Raw genomic sequence first — 21851 nt, 5'->3', positions numbered from 1 at the left:
ACAATTGATTTCATTGGAAATTGAACTGGCAAAATAGATGAAATGGCAAAATGTTGCACTGAAATTTTGCCACTTCACTTCTAACAAACTCGGCTACCAGATACAGCTTTTTAACTGCCTCCACTTCAGTGCCTACTACGATGGCCTAACTGCCACTTCACCTTCTTTGAGTCCTACATTTTTAACTGCACTCCAGAGTGTTAAATGGCCACTTCATTTGTTTTTAGATTCAGAGATCTCCATCACGCCTGCTACTTCCTCTCCGGGCTCAAATGCCACTAGTTTTCCAGTGCTTCGGCTTCAGTTACTATCTCAGCTCCTTCAGCTTTAACCCTCTATTGTCACTTCAACTGCAGCTTCCAATCATTAACATTCAACTTCAGTGTTTATTATTCGGCACTTAATTCAGTTGTGTTTTATGCTTCTTCTTGCATCAATGTCTGCTGTTTGCTTGATTTGTTAAGTTGCTGCCACTTCAATTATTAACCTCAACTGCCAACTGATCTCCCCTCTGTACAAACTTTATTTATATGGCATGTTTTAAACTAAGCTCAGAGGCTTTTCAAAAAGAAAGGAATGAAAAAAAGCTATTTAACAATTCATGAAATAAAAATAAAAATACAATTAAAGAAAGGAGGTAAATAAAAGTGTTTTTACTTCAGCTATTACTTTTAGTGCTCATACCTTAAATACTTCAGCAGCTATCAGTGCTTCAGCTTTAATTTTATTATTTATTCATTATTTTTGAATTTATTCATTTAAATTTTCATTTAAAATCTTCACTTCTGGCCACTTCACCCTCCATTACATTTTACACTTTAACTGCTTTCATCATGCTAAATTGAGGAAGTTTTAAATGCTGTTTTCAGCTGCCGGTCAACTAAAGTCATTTTATCTTTTCATATTTATCTCCGGTCAACAACAACTCCTTTTAGTGATCCTATGCACTCACTTAACCTTCTGTAAACCATGACAGATTTGCATGTATGGGAAATGTATTCAGTGTCACGTGTGTACGTGTGTGTGCGTGTGTGTGCGTGTAACGTGTAATAGGGGAACCTCTTCAGCGACCCACCAGTCACACAACGCATATAGAGACTTTTTTTTAACTGCATAAACAAATCCAGATTTTATTCTTCTTTCTTTAATTGCTTGTTTGTTTATTTGTTTAATATGTTCTCCAGTACAAACACAGTGCCGGCTTATTCCATCAGGTAAAATCCTGTGCAAACTGTAAAGAAAACATTTTAGAGGACGAAAGCTGTGCGTCTCACAGGAGGTTTAATGCTGCCCCCTAGTGGTCAACAGGTGAGCTCTTACTTATGAGGCACTGAGTGAGCTTTTCTTTGCAAAGTCCTGATGAACTTACAAAGTGAAAACGGTGTGTAAATAAAAGACAATTCCAATTTTCACTCTTCTTTTAGCTGCTTTTTTTAGTGCATCCCAAACTTTATGCCACTTTATGTATGGCAGTGTCCGCTTGTGACCTCTCACAACAGGTTATGGCCTCAGTTTAACTAAAGACAAAGTTGTTTTTTTTCCCTGAATTTTTCTTTTGAATGTTTATTCTTAAAGTATCCAGTATTCTGTAAAAAAACAAAACAAATAAACAGCACCTAAAGGACCTCCAGGTTTGCACTAATCAAACTAATTCTTCCTCTATAAAACATGAGTCATACTGTTGGTTTATGTGGCAGCCTACAGGAGCGTTTGTCATGCTGAGGCCACATTTTCAGGTGCCATTGACCAAATGGCCAGAAAATATGTCGCCATTCTTTGCTACTCGGGGCCATTCTTCTTCTTCCCTCTATTACAATCCCCTGTGGTCCTCTTCTCCCACTGTACACAGAGTCTGTCTCTCTTCCTGTTTGCTCCTTATTGTGTCTTGCTCATTACAGTCTGATGCAGGAGTGGTCGTCTGTGATTCGTCCTCAGCATCTCGTCCTCCGCTCGTCTCTTCCTTCAATGACTGCAGAGCTTCTGTGGTGCTTTCTGTCTGCTGCTGTGACTCAACAACATTAATACAAACAGATTCTTTCTCACTTTCCTCTTTACTTCCAGTTTCTGTTTCAGGGCTCTGCGGGACGCTTTCCTCTTTACTTCCAGTTTCAATCCCAGAGTCCTGCGAGCCTCTGTCCCGACACGGCTGCCTGCGGATGGTGCGTCTGTGTTTGCTGCGGCGTGATTGGTTGCAGTGCAGGGTGCGCCTGCGATGCCACTGATTAAGAGATTTTTGGGCTTCGACACTGAGCTGACGGGCAGCCAGTCGTGGCTGGAAGCTGCTGATGTAGTAAAGAGAGGCGTATAGAGTTGTAAGGTAGTAGCCACCTGTTGACAGAGGGAATGCAGAAAGGGAGACAGTGAGTGACTTGATGGGAGTCAAACCTAGACCTTGATTTGGAGGTGAGAATTGCATGGTGGTTCACTGGGTAAACATGTTCAATTACAACTAATCTGTTCGTCCACTACTGCCTTACCCTCTCCCTGTAGCTGTGTGGGATCCAGGAGCTCCATCATGTAGTCTGTGTCTATCCGTAAGGTGACCACGTCGCAACGTAGCAACACCCATGTCAGGCACGGCAGGAAATCGTCTGCTCCATACACTGTACCTGCAGGAGAGGACAGGAGGATGTGGATTTGAATCAGACAAACAAGGTGCCAGTTCAGGCACAGCCAGAGAGAGAGAGAGAGAGAATAGATGTAATAATACCTGAGCTGGCATTAGCACTCATGCTGTGATAGATGGTCTTGCAGACTTTGAGAAGGATCTGGACCTTCTTGTTCGGGGAGTAGGCCTCGTGCACGCTAGCCCACCTCTGCTGGATCCGCTCCAGGGTGACAGAGTCAGGAACTCCAACTCCCGCTGACCCCCCTAGGTTCTCCATCCCCTTCTTTTCGAGCACTCTCAGGTTGCTCTGGAGAGACGTGAAGGTGCCGTCCTCGGTCCGGGAGGCATGAATGCAGGAGTAGAGGTGTTCGGCGACAGGCTTCAGAGCCACTTTGTGGAGGCAAAGTTCTACCAGGACATCTACAGGATGGTCGAAAGGTACGTTAGGAGAAATTAGATGAACACTAAACACTGATCAACATCCAACACTCGATTTGTCAGCTCACTCACCAATCTCTGAGTCATTCATGTCAGTAATGCCATCCAACATCACCTGGATTTCTTGATAGTCCAACAGTGTCTCCCTCAGTGATGTGAGTGATGACCTCACTTCCTGTAAGAACTCTGACCCTGTGACCCCACTGGATTCAGTCCCTTTCTTTAATGTCATCTCCACAAATCCTTTCACAGCCTCTGCAAACGCCCCACCTTTCCGCTCGCTCATCTCCTGCACGCGATTGTTTAGTCTTTTTTTCGGACATACCAGCCCACCGAGAACCTGACCCACCGCAGAGAGCCGATTTATGACCTTGTCTGCCAACCGGTGTGCGGACGGGTGGTGCGTGTTAGGGCTTGGCGTTTGGTACTCCTGCTCTTCCTCTATGCTGCTGATTGACAGCGAGTCGAGCTCAAGAGACGGGGGCTGGAGCAAAGAGGAAGGCCTGGGCGGCGGCAGCCAGACTCCATCTTCAATCCAGGACACCCTGTGAGGAGACTGAGGCACGGGGCTGCCGTGGTGCTGCATCTCGAACACTGCGTTATTTGAACCTCCAGGGCTGGAGGGAGTAGATGGAGGAAGGCTCCCTGTGCTTGCTCTCTGAGGGGGGTTGGAGGTAGAATCTCTGCTGGGCCTCCTGAGAACCACCCCTGCTGGAACAGTCGGTGTTGACGGGGTTAGTGGGGAATCAGCTGACTTGGCTCTGGGTAGACCTGGACAAGGAAAACATGGGTTATGAACTTCATACTGGCTTTTAATACAATCGTAATTCCCAAATAGTTTCAAGAGGAACTTTATGCGAGTTTTCCTTTGTGTTCAAGGGGTAAAATAAAAAATAAATAAATTCTCAGTTCAAGTATAAAAGCACCAAGTCCTTACCAGGACTCTCCACACTGGCAGTAGTGGGTTCCTGATCCAACGAGATGGCTCGTTTACTCTGTAACCCTGACCCTGCCCATGTTCTGGTGGTGCTGAGGCGTCGCTCTCGTTTGTAATATGATGGCTGTGTGTGCCTGTGGGTCAGCCAATCATCTCCATGTTCGCGTAGGTAGAGGGGATTGATGATGCACAGGGCCCCGTTGGTGGACGTCAGCTAAGGAAACACACATACAAACACAGTGAAGGAAAAGGATGGTGTCACACACCGAACGCCACAAAGAAGCAGTTGTCTATTTATGAATCCAGCAGATACAGAGCAACGTTATCATTCGTTTTTAAAATTGTTTCTGGCCACCTGGTCAATACATACTCTCCTTTTAGCTCTGTTTTGGTCTCCTCCAATTCCAGGAAAAATGTCTGGTTCTTTGGCTGCTAAATGCTTTGATATTTTTAAAGCTATTCTTTGTGCTGGTCAGGTAGTGTACTGTGAGTTTAACAGAGCTATTTTGCTGAAAACATTTCCCCTCTGTAGTTGAAAACAAGCTCACGAGACTGGAGAACGTGAGCCAAAAACAAAACAAAAACTGTGAGCTTAAAGAGGCTAAAACAGTCCACAAAGCCACAGATTTGATGAATCTCTGTGGATGTGTCACTAGGAGTGAGTACTTTCATATTACACATTTTGATCTAATGTTATATATTAACAAAACTACCATTTTTAATATTATTAATTATTTATTTGTGCAGCTTTAAGGTATTGAGGCACACAAGGAAAATTAAGGTGATTGTTTCCCTTTTTAGCACATTCTCTTCTACAGTATCTTACCACTACCCATACTTTTACACACAGACACACAGTAAATACCTGTATAGAGCACATCACGCTGCTTGGCTCCAAATTAGTCATTTTATCAGTCTGTTGGTCAGGCGGTGTGGAGAGCCAAGTTTCTGCATTAGAGAGGTATTATAAATGAGACAGCTCTTCAAAAATATGAGACAATATGAGACAGAAAAACAAAGAGATGAAGGGACTCACTGGGTTCAAGTTGAGAGAGACGATTTTTGTTCTTCTCAGTTACACTGTAGATCCAACGAGGAATGGAAAGACAAACAGCCAACACATCCCTGGCGCAGAGGAAAAAATGACTGATGAAATAAATATGTCAAAAACAGACTGAGTCGAGAGGTTTGCACAGACTTTAAAAAGGCCACAGTTTCAGTCAGTGCCCAAACGTTACAAATAAAAAGACATGAGCAGTTTCTTACCTGGTTAGAGAGTAGAAGAGCACGAGGTGAGCCAAGTCAGAAAAAGAAAGACGAGAGTCAGACAGCTGGAAGACTGATATAGAGAAACAGAAAAAAGTGGGCAGTATTAGTGTCATGCTCGGTCAAACCGATAGATTCCTGGAAACACACCAAAGCGTTAAACAGGAAGGCCAAAAGGGGACTTCTAAAGCATAGCCACCTCATAAATTTGATTAATTTACTCTTGTCATTAAAATATTTTCTGCTACAGTGTGGTTTCTAATACATGGCCACGTTGCTTTCAGGTCACTTCAGCCTGTGATTTTAGCTGCATGACGGTGCATGCATGTATGTGGACAGTGGTAAAAGCAGCACTCATAGGCGTGGATGTAATTAGTAACTGAAAAGGAGTTCGCGACTGAAAGAACCTGAAATTGCAGTTTGAGAGCGATCATGAGGTGTGTGTCTGATTAACTGCTCTGACTTGTAACAGCGTCGCCATGTTTTTAATGGTGGCAGACTCAAGTTCAACAGCAGTATCACTTATAAATATATAGTATGATTACTGCAGGTTACTGCAACTGATGATGATTTATAGAATAACCACAAAAAGTGACACAAAGTGGCACCTTGGCTACTGGATCATATAACCACACACACACACACTGTCATACAGACACACACAGAAAGAGAGTGTGTCTGCATGTGTTTGATCCATACCTGTGTCTGTGCTTGTGATATTATAGTCCAGAACTGCTTTATCCTCTCCTCCAGCAGACACACACAGCAGGCAGGGCTGCAACGTCGCAGAGTCCCGTACAATCAGGAAACTCTGAAGGGAGACACATGCACGCACACACACACAGTGACTCATTTCAGTATGTAAAGTGTGACGGAAGCTTGAGCAGGAAGAGGACGTTTTCTCTTAAACGCTCAGACTGGAAAGCTTACAAGGGGTGGCTCCATGGCAACCGGGTGGCGTGGAGAGAGAAACAGTGACGATTTCAAACAGAGCGTGTGAATGTGATAAGATCAACACCGTGTCAGTGTTTCTGTGTCAGAGCTGGGTGGATTTAGTCTTGGAAATGATTCATGCTGACAGGCTGTAAGAAAAATGACCCAGAATTCACAAGGCAACAGTTCTCACTCATAAAGCAGACAATGTGTATTTCACTTTCTAAGAGATTTGCAAAGATTCCTCAATAATTAAGCACTACTTATTATAGATTAATGAAAACATTTTTAATTAAATGCTCTAAAAAAATAATGAGGTATGACTTAAACAATGCAATTTTATGTTAGCACAAATTTGGTCGAAATTTTTGATGAAAATGTTTTTTGGCTTTGTCTGAAGAAGGCAGGGCTCAGTTGGAAAAAGATGATGTCACATATTTCCATGCACCAATCAGTGCTAAGCAACATTTGAATTGTGAACATTTGTATCTTATACTGCCATAATCTCCATTGTACATAAGACATAAGAATATAAAACTTTTTTCAATTTTAACAGCTAAAAATATAACAACATCTTTTAACTGCATCGATATTGGACCGTCAAGGTCCAATCATCTTTAGAAACAGCGACGAAACAGAAAAGGCAGTTGGTTGAGACATAATTAACTTGGGTAAAACAAAACGCATGCAATGCTACGTACAGAAAAGCAGTAGCTTAGTCATGTAGTTACATCACCACAACTGAATTCAGAGGTAAACTTTTATGCTCACACAAACATACATATACACACACACACACATATATGTATATATACACACACATGCAGGAAGTGGCTTTCATGCTCAGGGTGCATAGAAATAGAGACAAGTTTATTACAAGTCACTGAACTTCAAACACACACTCACACACCTACACACACACTCACACACCAACACACAGCAGGGCAGTGGAGATGTTGCACATGAACAAATACTCTGTTGATTCATAACGGCAAAATTTAGTCATACATTTGACTGATTGATAGGAAAACCTCACTGGAAAACATTCAAGTAGAAATGACTAATTTAACCAAACTAAAATCATTCTTATTATGACAGTTATTTAGAATTCATAAAACGTTTTTTTATGATACATTTTGCATTCAAAACATCTTTCCTCATGACCAAGTACTCACATGTCATCTTCTGCCAGTAAAGGTTTTGCATTTCAAATAAGCGTGCCCTTCATCTGATCAACTTGCATTCTCTCTTGCCCAGCCATATCCAATGTGTAATGTCATTTCCCTGATATGCGCACGCTTTTATTCAACACTACTTCTGCATTCAGCAGCAAAAGAACTCTTTCTTCTCACATGTCAAAGAAAAAAAGGAACTACTTTCATATCATGATGTGCGTATTGCGGTTTTGAGTCCAGCATACAGACATCCTTACAGTTTGTTCGCTCTTTGTTTGTTTCAGACCCAACTCAAAGATATTTATTTTTTAAATAAAATAGGATGGGATGAAATATGTTGAGTTCCTTACAAATGAGGGGAAGTAAGAGAGGATCAGACAGGAGATGGGATAGTAGAAAGACTTAAAAAAAAAAAAAGAGAAATACATGCACATAAATGTCAGACTATGATAACAAACTTATTTCACTCCTTGTTTATTGTAAGTGTTGTCAAAATGTAACAAATAGAGGTAGTGGATAAAGTCTGAGACCACTGGCCTATTTCAGATCAGCTGATTGGATTTTGGTGATATTCATTTTGAATTTGGGAAGGAAATCCAAAATCTGGGAATGATTTTATTGCAATAAAAATATAACCAGCAGAGAGAGTTAAGCTTTTTTCCCAGAACGGTGAATCATTCATTGTTGGAGGATGTGTGCACATTTCCAAACGCTCAAGTTTTTACACAAGAGTTATATTTCATTTCATAGGTTTTGGTAATGCCAAGAGGTGTAAGTCACCATCACACCAAAGATCTAAGACACCTTAAACGATTGATTTTTGCAGTGAAGCTTACCCCAACAGGTGTTCCAGAGATAGCAGCGTGGGCCACGTCCCTATCCCAGGGTGCCCCAGGGCACCAGGCGTCCTGACTACCACTCAGCTGCTCCAGTAGTGACAGTCTCTTCCTGCTGCTCCTCCATGGGATGGCTGTGGTCCCATTAACTGAACTGTGAACCGCCCTGGATACAAACATATGGACACCGTCTTGCATACGTGCATATAAACTGATCAGTGTGCAGGTCACATAGAGACCATTTGAGTACAGGACAGATGGTGACTGCTGATGCCTTCATGCTCAAAGGTTGACACAAAATGAAGGTTAAAATTCACATTTTTGGTGGGTGGAAGTTTTGGCTTTTTGAACATTCATTTTCAGTAATCAGACAAAAAAAATCAACAGACTTGATGAAAATGCTTGATACTCACATGTGTTGGTCTGGTTCGTCTTCTCTTCTCTACACTATTAGCACATCTCTCCGCATGTTGCAATCTTCCTCCTCTCTTCAACGCTTCCTTTCTGCGCAGCACAAATTGTTTCTTAAGAGCTGAAAATACCAACAGAGCTAAAAAGGAAGCTCACGTACATCCTCATGAAGTTTCCTGACGTTAGGGGGTATTTCAAAATTCAGGTAACTGTAGTACGGCTACCTCACTTGCTTTCTTCTGTCAAACTACACATGCTGGCTTTTAATGCACTTTCAATTTTCATGTGAAACTGTTCAGCTGATCTTGATCTTCACGTCTTGTTCACCCTCCCTTCTAGTCTCATGTGGTTAACCCAGAGACACTGTGAGTTCTCGATAGAGATGCATGTGACAGTTTTTTTCTCTCTCTCTCTGCAGCACTTTGTCTGTCTTCTGCACAGAAAAGATGAATCACAAAGACTGCAACGTTCTCCTGAAAATGTTTCACATGCTTCACCCCCCAACTCTGAGATTATTGGTCTCAGATTTTAATCTTGCATTTGTGGATGAAATGCACACACAGATGCAAACATGCAGCTTTGAATGCATCAGTTACAGATTGTAATATGCAGAAACAACAGATAAGAGGCTGGCAGCACATGGGGTTTTGGTTTCTATTTTCTCTCATGTGCATACAGGTTGGTTTGCTGGCTGTCCAATAGTCCTGCCTCTCATAGAAACCACAGCTAGAGGTGTCACTGATTGGTCAACATTTTTGTGGCAGCGCTGCGACACTAAAACCATTTTCTGCCATCACCGTGACGTGCACAGTGACCGACATGGCTGGCACCAACTGCCCAAGACCAGCAAATAACATCAACAAGCAAGTTTTCTCTTTTGCTCTGACAAACTGAAGAAAAGAATGGCGATAGTTTGAACTTTTTAGTCACACATAAACCTAAAACATTTCTGCATTTCTTTTCTTGATTTTCTACACTGTTTAAATTGAGTGGGGCCCCGAGTATGTGATGTCATTTGTTTCTGTGCACCAGAGTTTAGCAATATTTAAATCATAACATGCCAACAGTGTGCTTGTGTTTTCTGACCACTGTCCATCACGTGATAACACCACACCTCTTCACTCCATTGATGCCTTTTTTAAACCTTAAGTTTTATTGTACCTTATTTAGTCATAAATATTTCATATATAAAGACATATTTAAGATTTGAAACCAGGCTTTTAAGGGATTTTAAATGGTATATCCAGTGTTTTGTGTTTTTTTTTTTGTACACCATCATAATGTAGCGAACTTCATGGCAACTTCTGTTATCAATAAACTTAATGTGTACAGCAATATATGGCTGCTACTCCCACCATGTAAGAAGGAGTGCTACCACAGGTCAGACTCTTTAACAGCAGCATGACTTGATGACTGAGTCATTTTTCTTATCCACCTTGTGTAAACCAGCTGCTGTGACAAGTCAATTTCCCTGATGTGTGATCATTAAAGTCTATCTTATCTTATGTTGCTGAACAAATGTTGGCATAGGTTATTATAATTCAGCATCCAATGAGTTTCTATATTCTGCAAACATTCAAATTTGCCACTAACTAAAGCCTGAAAAATCACTCTTTACAGTTGCAACAAAAGTGAACATCATCAGCTTTACAAAGGTCAAATTTATTGCAGGATTTGCACTGGTTTTCCATGACTTTATATACACAGATATTGATGTTATTATGTCCACCCCCTATATTATTTTTACATTTATTACACCTCTTTTAGCAATTTGTGTCTGTTTATGCTTCTTAAGTCTTTATAGCACATTGTCTGTCTCCAAAAAGTGTAAAAAGCAAAATCAACTAACTCAGGGTTACTGCAGAGAAAGCAAAGTTACCGTCACTTTGTTGTTGTTCCTTAAACATCTGAGCACATTCTGTTAAAAGAAGTTACAGAAGTCAAACCAAACAGGAGCAGAAGGTTAAACATGAAAAACAATTATTATACTCAATAATTTAAAAGTTCCACATAACCGATTATCCTGTTATGTTTACAACTACCTCTGTTCACTTATCAGGAAGTACTTAGCTGACCAATCAAGCCAATGGATTTTGGCTTCAGGGAATGGCATAAAATATACAATAACAGCCTGCTTATCTTTAGAGGAAGCATCAACTGAAATGAAGTGAAGCTCAACTCACTCCATGAGATGTGTCCAATACTTGGTTGTCCGGTGTTTTGGTTACCTTCTATACTCTGTGAAATCTGTAAACACGTGTCGCATAAATGTGGATGTAGTAGGAACAACGCCACTGTCTATTGCAGTAAAATCTGCCCATGCACAGAGTTAACTGCCTCAGAAAGAAATATACATCTGAGACAGATTTGAGCCAATGCAAAGAAAAAGTTAATGAATGTAAGTAAAGTGCAAATAAGTGTTATATAAACAAGACAGGAGCATAAAACACAGGGATGTCCCTGTGAGGTTGTTGGGAAGCATTAAACATCTGCAGATGGAGAATGAACTTCACTTCCAAACAGAAACTCTGATCATCATAAATCTCCCTTCAAAAGGCAAACTCCTTTAAAGGGCAGCTGTGGCATCACTACACTTCTGTGTCCTTGGCTGCAGCTCCTTTGCTCTCGCCGCTCTTATCTTGACTGTCAATTCTGGCGTGTTCCCGCTTCACTAATTCTTCCAGCTCCGCCTGCAGAGACGTCAAAACAAAGGAGTTAACATAACTAATGTCTGAGGAGTGAACAGGGCCATGACTATAAGAAAACATTTTGAAAAAAACAGCTCATGCTCTCTGAAGTCCCTCCACAGAGGTGACCTGAGACCACAATTTCATACAGGAAAATCATAAATAGGTCAGTCTGCCATTTCGAAAGCTCTCAGCTCTCTTTACTTCTACTGCAGTGCTACGCTGGCAAGACTTGTGGCTACCACAGGTGCTCTTTGTACTAGACGGTTTACTGTACATTGTTACATGAGTAATAATCTAGAAATATCTCAATAACTGTCTAGACCAATTACATGCCAAATATCGTTAAAGTTCAATGACTTTAAAGGCTTATTCGCTCTCTTTCTGAGAGTTAGAAGCGAGGACGGACACCAGTCAGAAACTAGAATCAGGAGGTAGCATAAAGGCTGTGGAGTTTAACTCTGGAGTTAAAAAACGCTCAATACGCTTTGTTCACTCCGTACACAAACAGTTAATACAAAGACAACACTTTGTGGTTAGACGGTGGTTCAAACATCTTAGCTGGTTGCCTGACAACCACACAGTGACAATGAGACTAAGTGAAGCCACAGTAGCCAGCAGCTGCTCACCAGAAACAGCAGCAGCTATAAATAAAACCATGAATTGCATCTCTGTTTCAGTACAGATTCAACTTTAGAGGTGTTGATAGATGGACCTTATATTTATTATGATGTCAAACTATTCTTTAATACTACGTGGAGATGGATGAAATATGAGCAAGCTATTTATTTTTAAGTACAAGACATGCAGTATTATGGTTTACAGAAAAAGTTGTTCCTTTTACTATAAAGTATCAGGAACTTCTCATGTGTAGATATGTATGTATACTGTATAATAATAAAATATTTAAAAAATATTAATAACCAATATACAGCAGTATCTGTAAGCTCTCTGAGTTGCAGGACTTGCAACTAACAAAACCAAACACAATAATAACCATTGAAATATATCATAAAAATGTGAATGTTAAACTTTTGTGACCCCTATGAAGAAAACAGTGATAATACATTGTGCTTGAATTACAGCAGCGGTTATATTGTTCTAATTACCTCCTCACAGAAACAACACGGTAGTTTATTTTTCTCCAGAATCATGTGTGATTGTTCTGTTCTCAGGAATAGGAAGTACGACGTGACATGAGCGCACGATCTGTGAGAGGTGATTTTGCTGCTTACCTTCCATCCCAGCAGGTCAGCTAGAGCCAAACAACCGTCATCACATGTACTGATGTGAGCCACGTCTCTGGAGAGAAGTAGAAATAAGGCCAGGTATGATGCACATAGAAAAATTGCAACACAAACCCCATTTTATTTCTGACTTCTTTAACATCTATTAAGCTGTTGATAAGCCAGCTTTATGGAATTTACATTCCAATATTCAATATTCCAATGATTTAAATATCCTGAGGTTATATATTTAAAGAGTTGAGGATAAGAAGTTGCAGCATCTCTGTATCACCTGTACGCCTTGTCTGAGTCAAAGTCCATCCCTCCTCCAAAACCCAGCAACCCTAACAGAGGATCAGCCTGCACGCAGAAACACACAAACAGTGCTGTAGAGATTCCAAGAAATGCATCTATGACAGAAAAAACTGTAAGGATAAGAGCAGAAGGGGGTTGATGGAAGAGTGAAGGCTCACCTGCCCTGCTTTCTCCATGTTAATGAGCAGTCTGGGGCAACTTTTTGAAACCCTAAAAGAAAAAAAAAAAAAGGAGCAAACAATTAACTACAGTAGTCTTTAGGCAGTTTCAAAATGTAGATGGACAGACCCTCGAGTCTTTCATACTGCAGGACAGTCTCACTGGCTGATAGACTGCAGTACACTGCCAGATTGTTCCTGCGGCATTGCGTGTGTGTGTGTGCTCAGCAGTAGCTTCCAGGAATTGGAAACTTGATCTGCAATACCTGCTGACTAGACCTGCAAATGGCTGGACCTGCAGAGACGTCCCCATGACGATGAGAAGATCACAGCGTGGAAAGTCCTGGCAGTGAAGCAAAGAAGATAAAAGTTTATGTCTGCAGAGGTGTTGCATCACAGTCTCACATGCGTGCGTGCAAGCCACCACCGCGTGTGTGCAAACCGCTGCCCTGTGCTCACCATTTTCATTGAAGTGAAGAACCGGACAGGAAGATTCTCTCCAAAGAAGACGATATCTGGGTGAAGACAAGCAGCAGAAACAGAGGTGACCTAAATAGCTAGCAGTTATTTTTGTATTGTATTGTAAGGGATAAAATGGAGTGCACAAAGGTTGGTAGGTCTTTTAGGAAGGAGAATAAATAAGAAAATTACAAAAGACAAGTAAAAAATGCTCACAGAACTAGAAAGATAAGAAAAGAGATCATCTCTTTCCAATCTCTGAACCCAGCAGCCAAATCCCCACTCCAAAGTGTTTTCAGATATCGGTTTACAGACGTTAAAAGATCCACTGACCTGGCTTGACCAAACTGCTGCACTTATCGCATCGAGGAACGTCATCCGAAAAGATTTTTTCTGCAAGGCAGAGGGGCGAGGTTAATATCCAACAAAATGACTCAATAATCCAAGCGTCCAACATGTACCGCCTAACAAAACAAAAACTAAACACACCTTTCATCCAGTCCAGGTTGTACTCCTTGCGGCAACAGAAGCTGACACAGTGAGACGTGTAGAACGTTCCATGTGCTTCGATTAGATCGTCTCCCTCGAGGCCGGCCACGCGCTCCAGAGTGTCAATATTCTGAATGAACACACACAGACACACACACACATGTCAATAAAGAAGACAGTCAATATACAGTATATGAGTTAGAGACTCTAGTTGAGGGGTTTTTCCCTACCTGTGAGTAGCAGCGTCTCAGCAGCCCCTTGTCCTTCAGCAGCTTCATGAAGTAGTGACAGACCGTCGGCTAAACGCAGAGAAGTCAAACACAAAAGAGCACATGCATGTGAGGCCTTTCATTGCTTTCTGAAATTACATTTAAGGCTTAACTGTTCAGCATATTATGGATTTCACACAGTGATTACGATTTTCAACAATATTTGAAGCCCACAAGGCAGCAAGAAGTGTTTGGCACCTTAAACTGTCCAGGGTAAAGCTCCTTGGCCAAGGCGAAGAAAGGCTCGGGATGTTTCTGAGAGTGAAGACAGAGAAAAATGTTACATTATATTGAAGCAACGGTGAAGACTGCTCCAAGCTGTGAGTGAGATCAGAAGATGCAGAAACCTGGCTACTACTACACTACTGTGTAGTGGAAGCACATTGAGTTTATTAGTTAATTTATATTGAACCTATGTAATTACAATAGATGGAAAGTCCTTGAGTGTGTATACTAACAAAATAGCCATAGTGGTCAAGAAGAAGTGGTGTATTTGAGGTTTGACGTGCAGTGTCCTTATTCCTCATTCAAGATTAAGGCCTTCGTAAAAGTGACAAGTGAAGATTTTCATGGCATTTGGCATTACACTACAGTAAACGAGATCTAAGCGACTTGGCCTCTTTGTTAAATTGTGGATTATTCAGGTCATAATCAAGGTTCAAATATCAATAATCTAATTTAAACTCTCATAATTCAAACCTGTCAAGGATTTTGAGCACCTCGGGGGAGCTGTTATATAGTGCAGTGTGTCATGTGTCAAAGTTTCAAACATAGAAATCCTTCCACACCTTGAAGTAATCTATCTGGAAGACGGCCTCTGGGTAAGGCAGGTTATATTTCTGCAAGTTTGCATACAGGCCAGTTCCAGGTGAGCGGAAATCAGGGATCCCAGCCGCTGTTAGTGGAGACAGATAAACCCAAAAATGACAAACAATGTTTATTCAAAGTTGTTTGATACATTTAAATATTTACATTTACATACATTTTTCTGCCATATTTCAAACTAAGACACTCACACGTGGATATTCCTGCCCCGACCATGCAGAGGATGTTTTGACCTGTGCGGACGCAGAAGAGAAACCTCAGACTTAAAATCAATAACAGCTGCATTATTATGACATAATGCTCGCACACTGAATCAAATCGATCCACTATGGTGCTGCATGGAAGACTCACATTTCCCGCTCTTTATGTATCGAGCCACTCCTTCCAGAGTCAGCTCATCCAGGACTTTTTCTGGCGAGCCGAGGCCGAGGGCGCCGGAGAAGAGGTTCCGGAGGAAGTCCACTGGCAGGGACAGAGGAGGAGGACGAGAGGACAAGACGTTTGAGAAGAAACACAACACACTGTGCATGCTGAGAAGTAATAAGAATGTGATGGCATGTGTATGAGACGTGTTACATAACAGTAACAATGTACCAGATGTGCTGTTCATACATAAGAATAGAGTTTCACATACTCTCTGTGTCTCCTGCAGCCTCGTCCTCGCTGCTGTCGTCGGACTGCTCCTACAGAGACACAGTGTTGACATGAAAACCAGCGTGTGCTTCTCTTTGTGTGGTGACACCCAGCTCACGGACAATAACACGTCACGCTGCCTGCTAACTTTCTTACCTCTGGTTCTGGCTCTGGTGAAACCTCCTCCTCTTCTTTTTTAGGAAGCTCTACAAATATGAGATGAAATAAGACGTCAAACTCTTCAACAGCGCTAATATCTTATTAATATAATATCAGTTATTCGCAGTGTAAGTCGTGTTAGCTGCATGGCTAGGCTAAACTTGCTAGCGCGGTGTAGTCCGCCTGACTGTCAGTTTTAACTCGTTTTTAACATCCGACAGTCGTCCTACCTGATGCATCAGACATCTATCCGACTCCTGAGACCCTTCAACTACAAGGATCCGAATGACAATGAATGTAAGGCCCGAACTTTACGAAATTACGACAGGTCCACTACAGCTAGCATTCAACTGAAGCGTCTTGTTGTTGTCCGTCAGAAATAAGTCCGTGTTCGTTGTGACCTAGTTTCCACGAGATAATTGGTTCCTACGGCAGACTGCACTACATAATGTTCTGAACTCTGAAGCTAAACTAAACTCATCGGTAATAAACATTAGTAACATATATACTCGCATACAACTTTAAAGTAGACACATAGCTCATATAACAGCTTGTGCTCTCGTCACAAACTGGTTACCAAATCCTTGCAGATGTATCTTTACATACAAAAGGAGCAGTAAAATCTTCTTCCCATTCACACCCGTCTCTCAACCTTCATCTTCCCACTGTGGGGTCTGGTGTTGCTGCAGTACAAGGCGCATACTGGATTATAGGCTTTAGTTTTCATCACATAAGCTTCCACAATACAGCCAATACACGTAGACACACTGTGACGCACGGCCACATGGTCTTCATTGACCGTTAAACAGAACTCGTGGACTCACAGGCAAATGTAAAAAAAGGTAAATATAAAAGAGGTGTTGGCTCCGATCACCAAACTTGAGACCTCTATGAGAATGATTGAATGCGAGTTATCTGGATGCTTGTTATTTGGCTGTATACTCTTCACAGTTTGAACAATGAAGATGATGATGGTCTGTCAAGTTCGATAACACTCTCACACGCTTGTTTCTTGCCACTTGTTCTATTGTTAGAGATGGAAATCCTTCATGTGGGTATGTGCGTGTTTTCTCAAGGACGCACACAGAATATGTAAAGAAAAGGAAAAAAACAGTCCAGAAGATGAAATGATTAAGTATAAACAGCCGCAACTGGAAAAATGGGAGCGTGAAAACGATTTCGTCAATTACGAGGCACATGGGTACAATGTCACTGGTCCAGGGTAACCTGGACAGTGCCTGGACATGGGGTCTGCATTTTAGAAGGCGCAGTCTTTGGGTCAGAGTGGGTGACCTACTGAACAGTAAATTTACAGTGATCAAGATACTGAACAATAAAATCTTTATTTAGATTTATTTACAATTATATTTACATTTCAAGCAAAGGACACCATTACCACACATGATGACAGACTTTAATTAGCTTGACAGAGGCATTATTTAACATACATTTTTGTTCCATCATAAATGTGCACACCTTTTACTACAAGTTGATTCTTGAGGAAAACAGAAGCAGACCGATTCTTTCACATGCCTTTATAACTTGGATCTGTAAGTGGTTAATTGGTGGAGTGTGTCAAGACGTGATGTCGGTTGAAAAATTCATTTTTTTCTTTCCCTGTGATAACCAAACTGATTTAGTCTGATGCTGAAAATAACCTGTGATGACCCAGAGGACAGAGGACTATTTTTCTTCATGAATTGAGTCCATAGATTCCTCAGATTGCCGTCCTTGTTGACACTCTACCCTTGGATTTGCTCCTTGCTCCTCTCTGCTCTCTCCTACCTCAGGCTGAGGTCATAGCCAGTAGCGGTAATCTGGCACTGCGGTAACATCTCCTCCAGCAGGATAATGACCAACCCTGGACTAGAAATCCCAGGAAGGGATGACACGTCCAGACGCCGCAGTCCTCTGCAACGCACACACAAAAGAGAGAGGGAGGATCTTAATGCAACAGTAGTGTTTTGGTAATAACATCTAGGCCATGTTGTAAATGTTTGGGGAATTACTTGAGATTTCTGAGTGCAGCCAGGCCGCCTGTAGTGATGTGTGGACAGTGAGAGATGTCCAGTTCCTCCAGAGAGTCCTGCAACACGTGGAGCCTGGCCAGGAACCAGTCATCCACTTCGGAACATCCTCGTACTGACAGAGTCCGCAAAGATCGCTGCTCCTCTGAGACAAATCAGATCAGAAACACTCCACTTACATGCAAAATACCATTGAATGAAGTGAATGAATAGTGCATGTGCCTGACAGATCAAGACAGAGAGAAAATGAAGTTAGAGTAGAAAAAACAAAGCTCTTTACCAAGATTGACCAGTCCTGTGTAATTGATGAGTGTGTAGTTCATGTTTACTTCCTCTAGCTGTGTGTCTCTGTGATTCAAGAAGTCCCAGTTAAACTTGCCCCTCTTGTCTGGACAGTACCACTCTGTTTGGCCAACAAACCTGAGGACACGACACAGACCATCACATGAAAACTGGATCACAGCTGTACGTTCGAGTTTGAGATTTGTAAATGTTGTAAACCAAACAGTTAACGCATTGTTTGAGAAAATAATCAGCCCATTGTTAAATAAAGAAAAGAATCCCTACAGGAAACAGCTATCACATGTCAGTCGCATAAACCACAGATTCAGAGAGCAGTATGTGTGTCTTGTCATGAAAAGAGTTGTAATTAAAGAAGCTGTGTGATCACCTAATCTCATATTTCCAGGTCAATATGGCAGATAACAGTGCAGAGGCACTTACCTAAATGCTCCCTTCATACTCAAGACATAATATGCTGCTGCTAGGTCTGATCCATAAAACCTCTGAGTGTAGCCGTAGTAACTGTGAAAGACAGGAGGGAAAGGTTAGTGAGTATGGACTCAAATGTCCAGTGTGTCAGATTTAGAGGGCTATATTTACAGATCAAGGCAGTCAAAAATATGTTTTTGATACATTAGAATGAGCCTACAGAAGTAGCAGGTCTTCTTCTATAGAGTAGACCTCACTAAATCCAACAGAGGTGTATTTATTACAGGCCGATTCTGCTCTTAAACCACAAAAAGTTGCAATGTGGTGCACTGATTTTAAATTGAGCAGAGAAAGCTGTGCAACTACTTGACAGTAATGAAAAATGGTGTCAACCGCATTCACCCTCTTTCAACCTGTCAACACATACTGGTGTGGGTGCACCTATAATGGGTTCTTACTGTTATACAAATGAGGTTTATACTGTGTTTTAAATCATTAACAATGTGTGCGTGAGTTCCTATTTCTCACATGTTCTGTTTTCACTTCAGGGACAGGTCAGAGAGGTGACATTTGACTACTATGCTTAACTTTAACTTTGATACTTCTAATCCAGTCTTCCTTATTGGAGGCTCCTTTGAAAGTTCTTACAACACTCACGCATTCTTCTTCCGGATCCCCTTCCTCCTCCACTGAGACCTCCAGCTCAGGAGCATCTCTACGTCGTAGAAACGCTGTGTGAGGGAGAGGAGAAGCCTGGTGTGCAGAGGAGGAGGAGGAGGAGGAGGGGACACCGAGCTGGAGCTCCTCGGTCGCCTGGTGACGATGAGGAGAGCCGACCGCTGGCAACATCTGCGCAGAGACTGTACGGAGACAGAGAGGGAGGGAGGACGATTAGAGCAGGTCTAAGAGGAGAAGACGACACATTACACAGTTGTTACAGCACATTAAATATGAACTGAATTGCATATGCCACACGAAAACTCCCCAATCCTGCTTTTCTAGGAGGACTAAAGCTGATATTAGCTACATCCAGCATGGTGTCAGGACACTGCAGCCAAATACGAACATTAGCAAATGTTAACACCTGCGTGCTAACGCGGCCTAGTAACAGGCTGCAACCTGTCATGTAAAAAGAGCGAGCTAAATGTTTGAATTAGTCGTGAAGTGTAGTAATGAGTCGAAAGTTGAAGGGTAACTCACCATGAAGGGAGCCGACATGTTTACGCCGTTCGACGGAAAGTCGTAAGGGACAAACAGCTTTACCGCTGCACGCACGGCTCATACTGAGGACATGAACGTAACCAAATATAAGCCAGACAAATCTGAAGACCAGTTCTTCCTTTCTTTCACAACTGGAGTCAGATAACAAAAAATAAATTGTATGGAACACGTTAAACTAAAAATAAACATGATTTTTGCTCTTGTCTTTAACAAAATCATTGAGAAAGTAATGTTTTGTGTTATATTTACATATATATACATGATATAACACCAGCAGTTATGTCCTTAAAGGTTCAAATGCTTCGTTATGTCAACCAAAAAGGTCAAATCTTGCAGCCATATCTGACAATCCTGGCAGGCCATAAATAGTATATTCTAAAAATGAATCCCCCGGGCCGTACTTTGGACATCCCTGATCTAGAGCATTTGACCATAAACAAATCAATAGATGAGACATGGGCACAAACTAAAAGCAGTGTTTGACCAAATAACAGATTCACACATGCTCCAAACATCAGAGTTACACTCGTCTACTGGCGAAGGCAACTTTAAGTGTTTATTTAGTGCCCATGACATAATACAACAGACTGTGAACACTTTAAGTATTTTAGGAGTTTATCAGCTGCTGACATGGTGATGTCATTTATATGTTGTCCTTGAACAACTAAAGGTATGAATGTCAGAATACAAAAATGCAATTAGCACCAGAAACAAAGTTTAATATGCTCAAATGTTATAAAGAGAAAAACAAATGACTAGTCACTGAACAGGTCTCTCAAGTCACTGACTTTAAAGTGACACATCATTTAAATTTTTTTTAATTAAATTATATTTTAAAAGCTGAGTGACAAGAAAACAGAAACTGTTGTACAGTGTCATCAACAGTCCCATAATAAATCAGATTAATATGCTATGTTGTAAGGTGGAAACAGGTTCACTAAACTACTGTGCGTTAAAATTGATATGATGAACTTGATATCAAACAGCTGCATATTTCCACATCTAGAAGTCAGAGCAACATCGTCTATCATTAACTATATGAATCAAACCAGTTAACTAGCTTGTGGTTTTTGCTGATTCATGGTGATGTCTTGAGCTGTAGTTGTAATGGGACGATCTGAGGTGACCAGTATAGGCTTGAAAAGGTACAAACCCTGTCACAGAAAAACAATATACATTAGAGATGCATTAGAGAAGTACAAGTGCAACAAGAATTAAGGAAAATAGCTGGAGATGTTAGAGTCTGATCTGTTTTAGGTATCTTTTCAGGTCAGGTTATAGATCAGGGATGTCCAAACTTTGCATTTAAGATAAACATATAAATACATAGTGCAGGGCCATGAGCCCACAGGCTTAATGAGCAAGGTTAAGGCACTTTGTACTGTAACCCTGATTTTAATATGATTTAATGTCACTCATGTGTAAATCCTCATAATAGTAACAGTGGTCCTGGAACATGGACTGAAGAATGAAGTACGTTCAAAGTCAAATCACAGAGCTGACTGTCAGTCATCTTGGACCTCAGTCTGCTCTTGTTCAGTGTCATAACGGTTAATGTTGAGTAATAACAGCATTTCAGTGAGGGATTGAGTTCATCAGTCTGACAGCCCCTGGGTAGAAGCTGTGTTTGAGCCTCCATGTTCCGGACTTAATGCTCCACAACCTCTTACCAGAGGGGAGGGGGTCAAAAAGTCTATGGGCCGGGTGAGTAGATTCCCTCATGATGCGGGCTGCACTGCTTCGACACCTGCTGATGTAAATGTCGTCAATGGAAGGAAGACTGTTGTGGGTGATCTTCTGAGTAACTTTCAGCACCCTCTGCAGCGCCTTCCTGTCAGCAGCAGAGCAGTTACAGGTGATGATAGAAATGGTGACTGTACTCTCCACCACACCTGTAGAAAGCTAAACTAAGTTAGGTGTGGGGAGAGAAAGTCAGAGCTGTGTGTCCCCAGAGCCACCAGGAAAGTTTTAAGCACCTCCCCATTCCACTCATCCTGTTCCCATAACTTCAAAATAAAACACAAGGTGTATTACCTTTGTGTTGATTCCAAAAATTACACTCACGTGT

At 41.5% G+C, this 21851-nt stretch overlaps 3 protein-coding genes across 3 annotated transcripts; all 3 read right to left on the bottom strand.

Annotated features, from left to right (window-relative positions):
* Positions 1-1143: 1143 nt before the first annotated feature.
* On the bottom strand, positions 1144-8956 carry rinl (Ras and Rab interactor-like). Its single transcript, XM_010756454.3, has 11 exons — positions 8607-8956; positions 8194-8359; positions 5949-6060; positions 5250-5322; positions 5020-5108; positions 4849-4931; positions 3984-4197; positions 3119-3817; positions 2711-3028; positions 2478-2609; positions 1144-2328 (listed from the first exon to the last, which is right to left on the bottom strand). Coding segments are annotated over exons 1-11 (2406 nt in total). The 5' UTR covers positions 8609-8956; the 3' UTR covers positions 1144-1810.
* Positions 8957-10245: 1289 nt separating this feature from the next.
* Positions 10246-16242, bottom strand: sirt2 (sirtuin 2 (silent mating type information regulation 2, homolog) 2 (S. cerevisiae)). Its single transcript, XM_010756453.3, has 16 exons — positions 16055-16242; positions 15822-15871; positions 15667-15715; positions 15384-15494; positions 15224-15265; positions 14996-15102; positions 14406-14462; positions 14169-14237; positions 13939-14068; positions 13783-13842; positions 13450-13505; positions 13257-13333; positions 12991-13042; positions 12810-12877; positions 12527-12593; positions 10246-11294 (listed from the first exon to the last, which is right to left on the bottom strand). Exons 1-16 carry the CDS (start codon positions 16068-16070, stop codon positions 11193-11195), a joined length of 1113 nt encoding a protein of 370 aa, XP_010754755.1. The 5' UTR covers positions 16071-16242; the 3' UTR covers positions 10246-11192.
* A 909-nt stretch (positions 16243-17151) lies between these two features.
* dmac2 (distal membrane arm assembly component 2) lies at positions 17152-19877 on the bottom strand. Its single transcript, XM_010756452.3, has 6 exons — positions 19763-19877; positions 19220-19422; positions 18575-18655; positions 18132-18271; positions 17834-17996; positions 17152-17735 (listed from the first exon to the last, which is right to left on the bottom strand). The coding sequence occupies exons 1-6, from the start codon at positions 19778-19780 to the stop codon at positions 17606-17608; spliced, it is 735 nt and encodes a 244-aa protein (XP_010754754.2). The 5' UTR covers positions 19781-19877; the 3' UTR covers positions 17152-17605.
* Between the last annotated feature and the right edge of the window lie 1974 nt (positions 19878-21851).

The sequence above is a fragment of the Larimichthys crocea genome, chromosome VII (genome assembly GCF_000972845.2).
Source record: "Larimichthys crocea isolate SSNF chromosome VII, L_crocea_2.0, whole genome shotgun sequence".
Lineage (NCBI taxonomy): Eukaryota > Metazoa > Chordata > Actinopteri > Sciaenidae > Larimichthys > Larimichthys crocea.
This window is presented reverse-complemented; position numbering and strand designations above follow the sequence as displayed.

Bases quoted from the DNA above. Each gene is read 5' to 3' on its own strand.
- rinl (XM_010756454.3), bottom strand. The intron at 5,109-5,249 runs GTAAGAAACTGC...CCTCTGCGCCAG, and splicing joins CTCTTCTACTCTCTAACCAG to GGATGTGTTGGCTGTTTGTC. The intron at 4,932-5,019 runs GTGAGTCCCTTC...TCTCTAATGCAG, and splicing joins TCTCTCTCAACTTGAACCCA to AAACTTGGCTCTCCACACCG.
- sirt2 (XM_010756453.3), bottom strand. The intron at 15,716-15,821 runs GTAAGAAAGTTA...GTGTCTCTGTAG, and splicing joins CACCAGAGCCAGAACCAGAG to GAGCAGTCCGACGACAGCAG. The intron at 12,878-12,990 runs GTGAGCCTTCAC...TTCTGCGTGCAG, and splicing joins ACATGGAGAAAGCAGGGCAG to GCTGATCCTCTGTTAGGGTT.
- dmac2 (XM_010756452.3), bottom strand. The intron at 18,272-18,574 runs GTAAGTGCCTCT...TCGTGTCCTCAG, and splicing joins AGTATGAAGGGAGCATTTAG to GTTTGTTGGCCAAACAGAGT. The intron at 17,997-18,131 runs GTAAAGAGCTTT...GATTTGTCTCAG, and splicing joins CACAGGACTGGTCAATCTTG to AGGAGCAGCGATCTTTGCGG.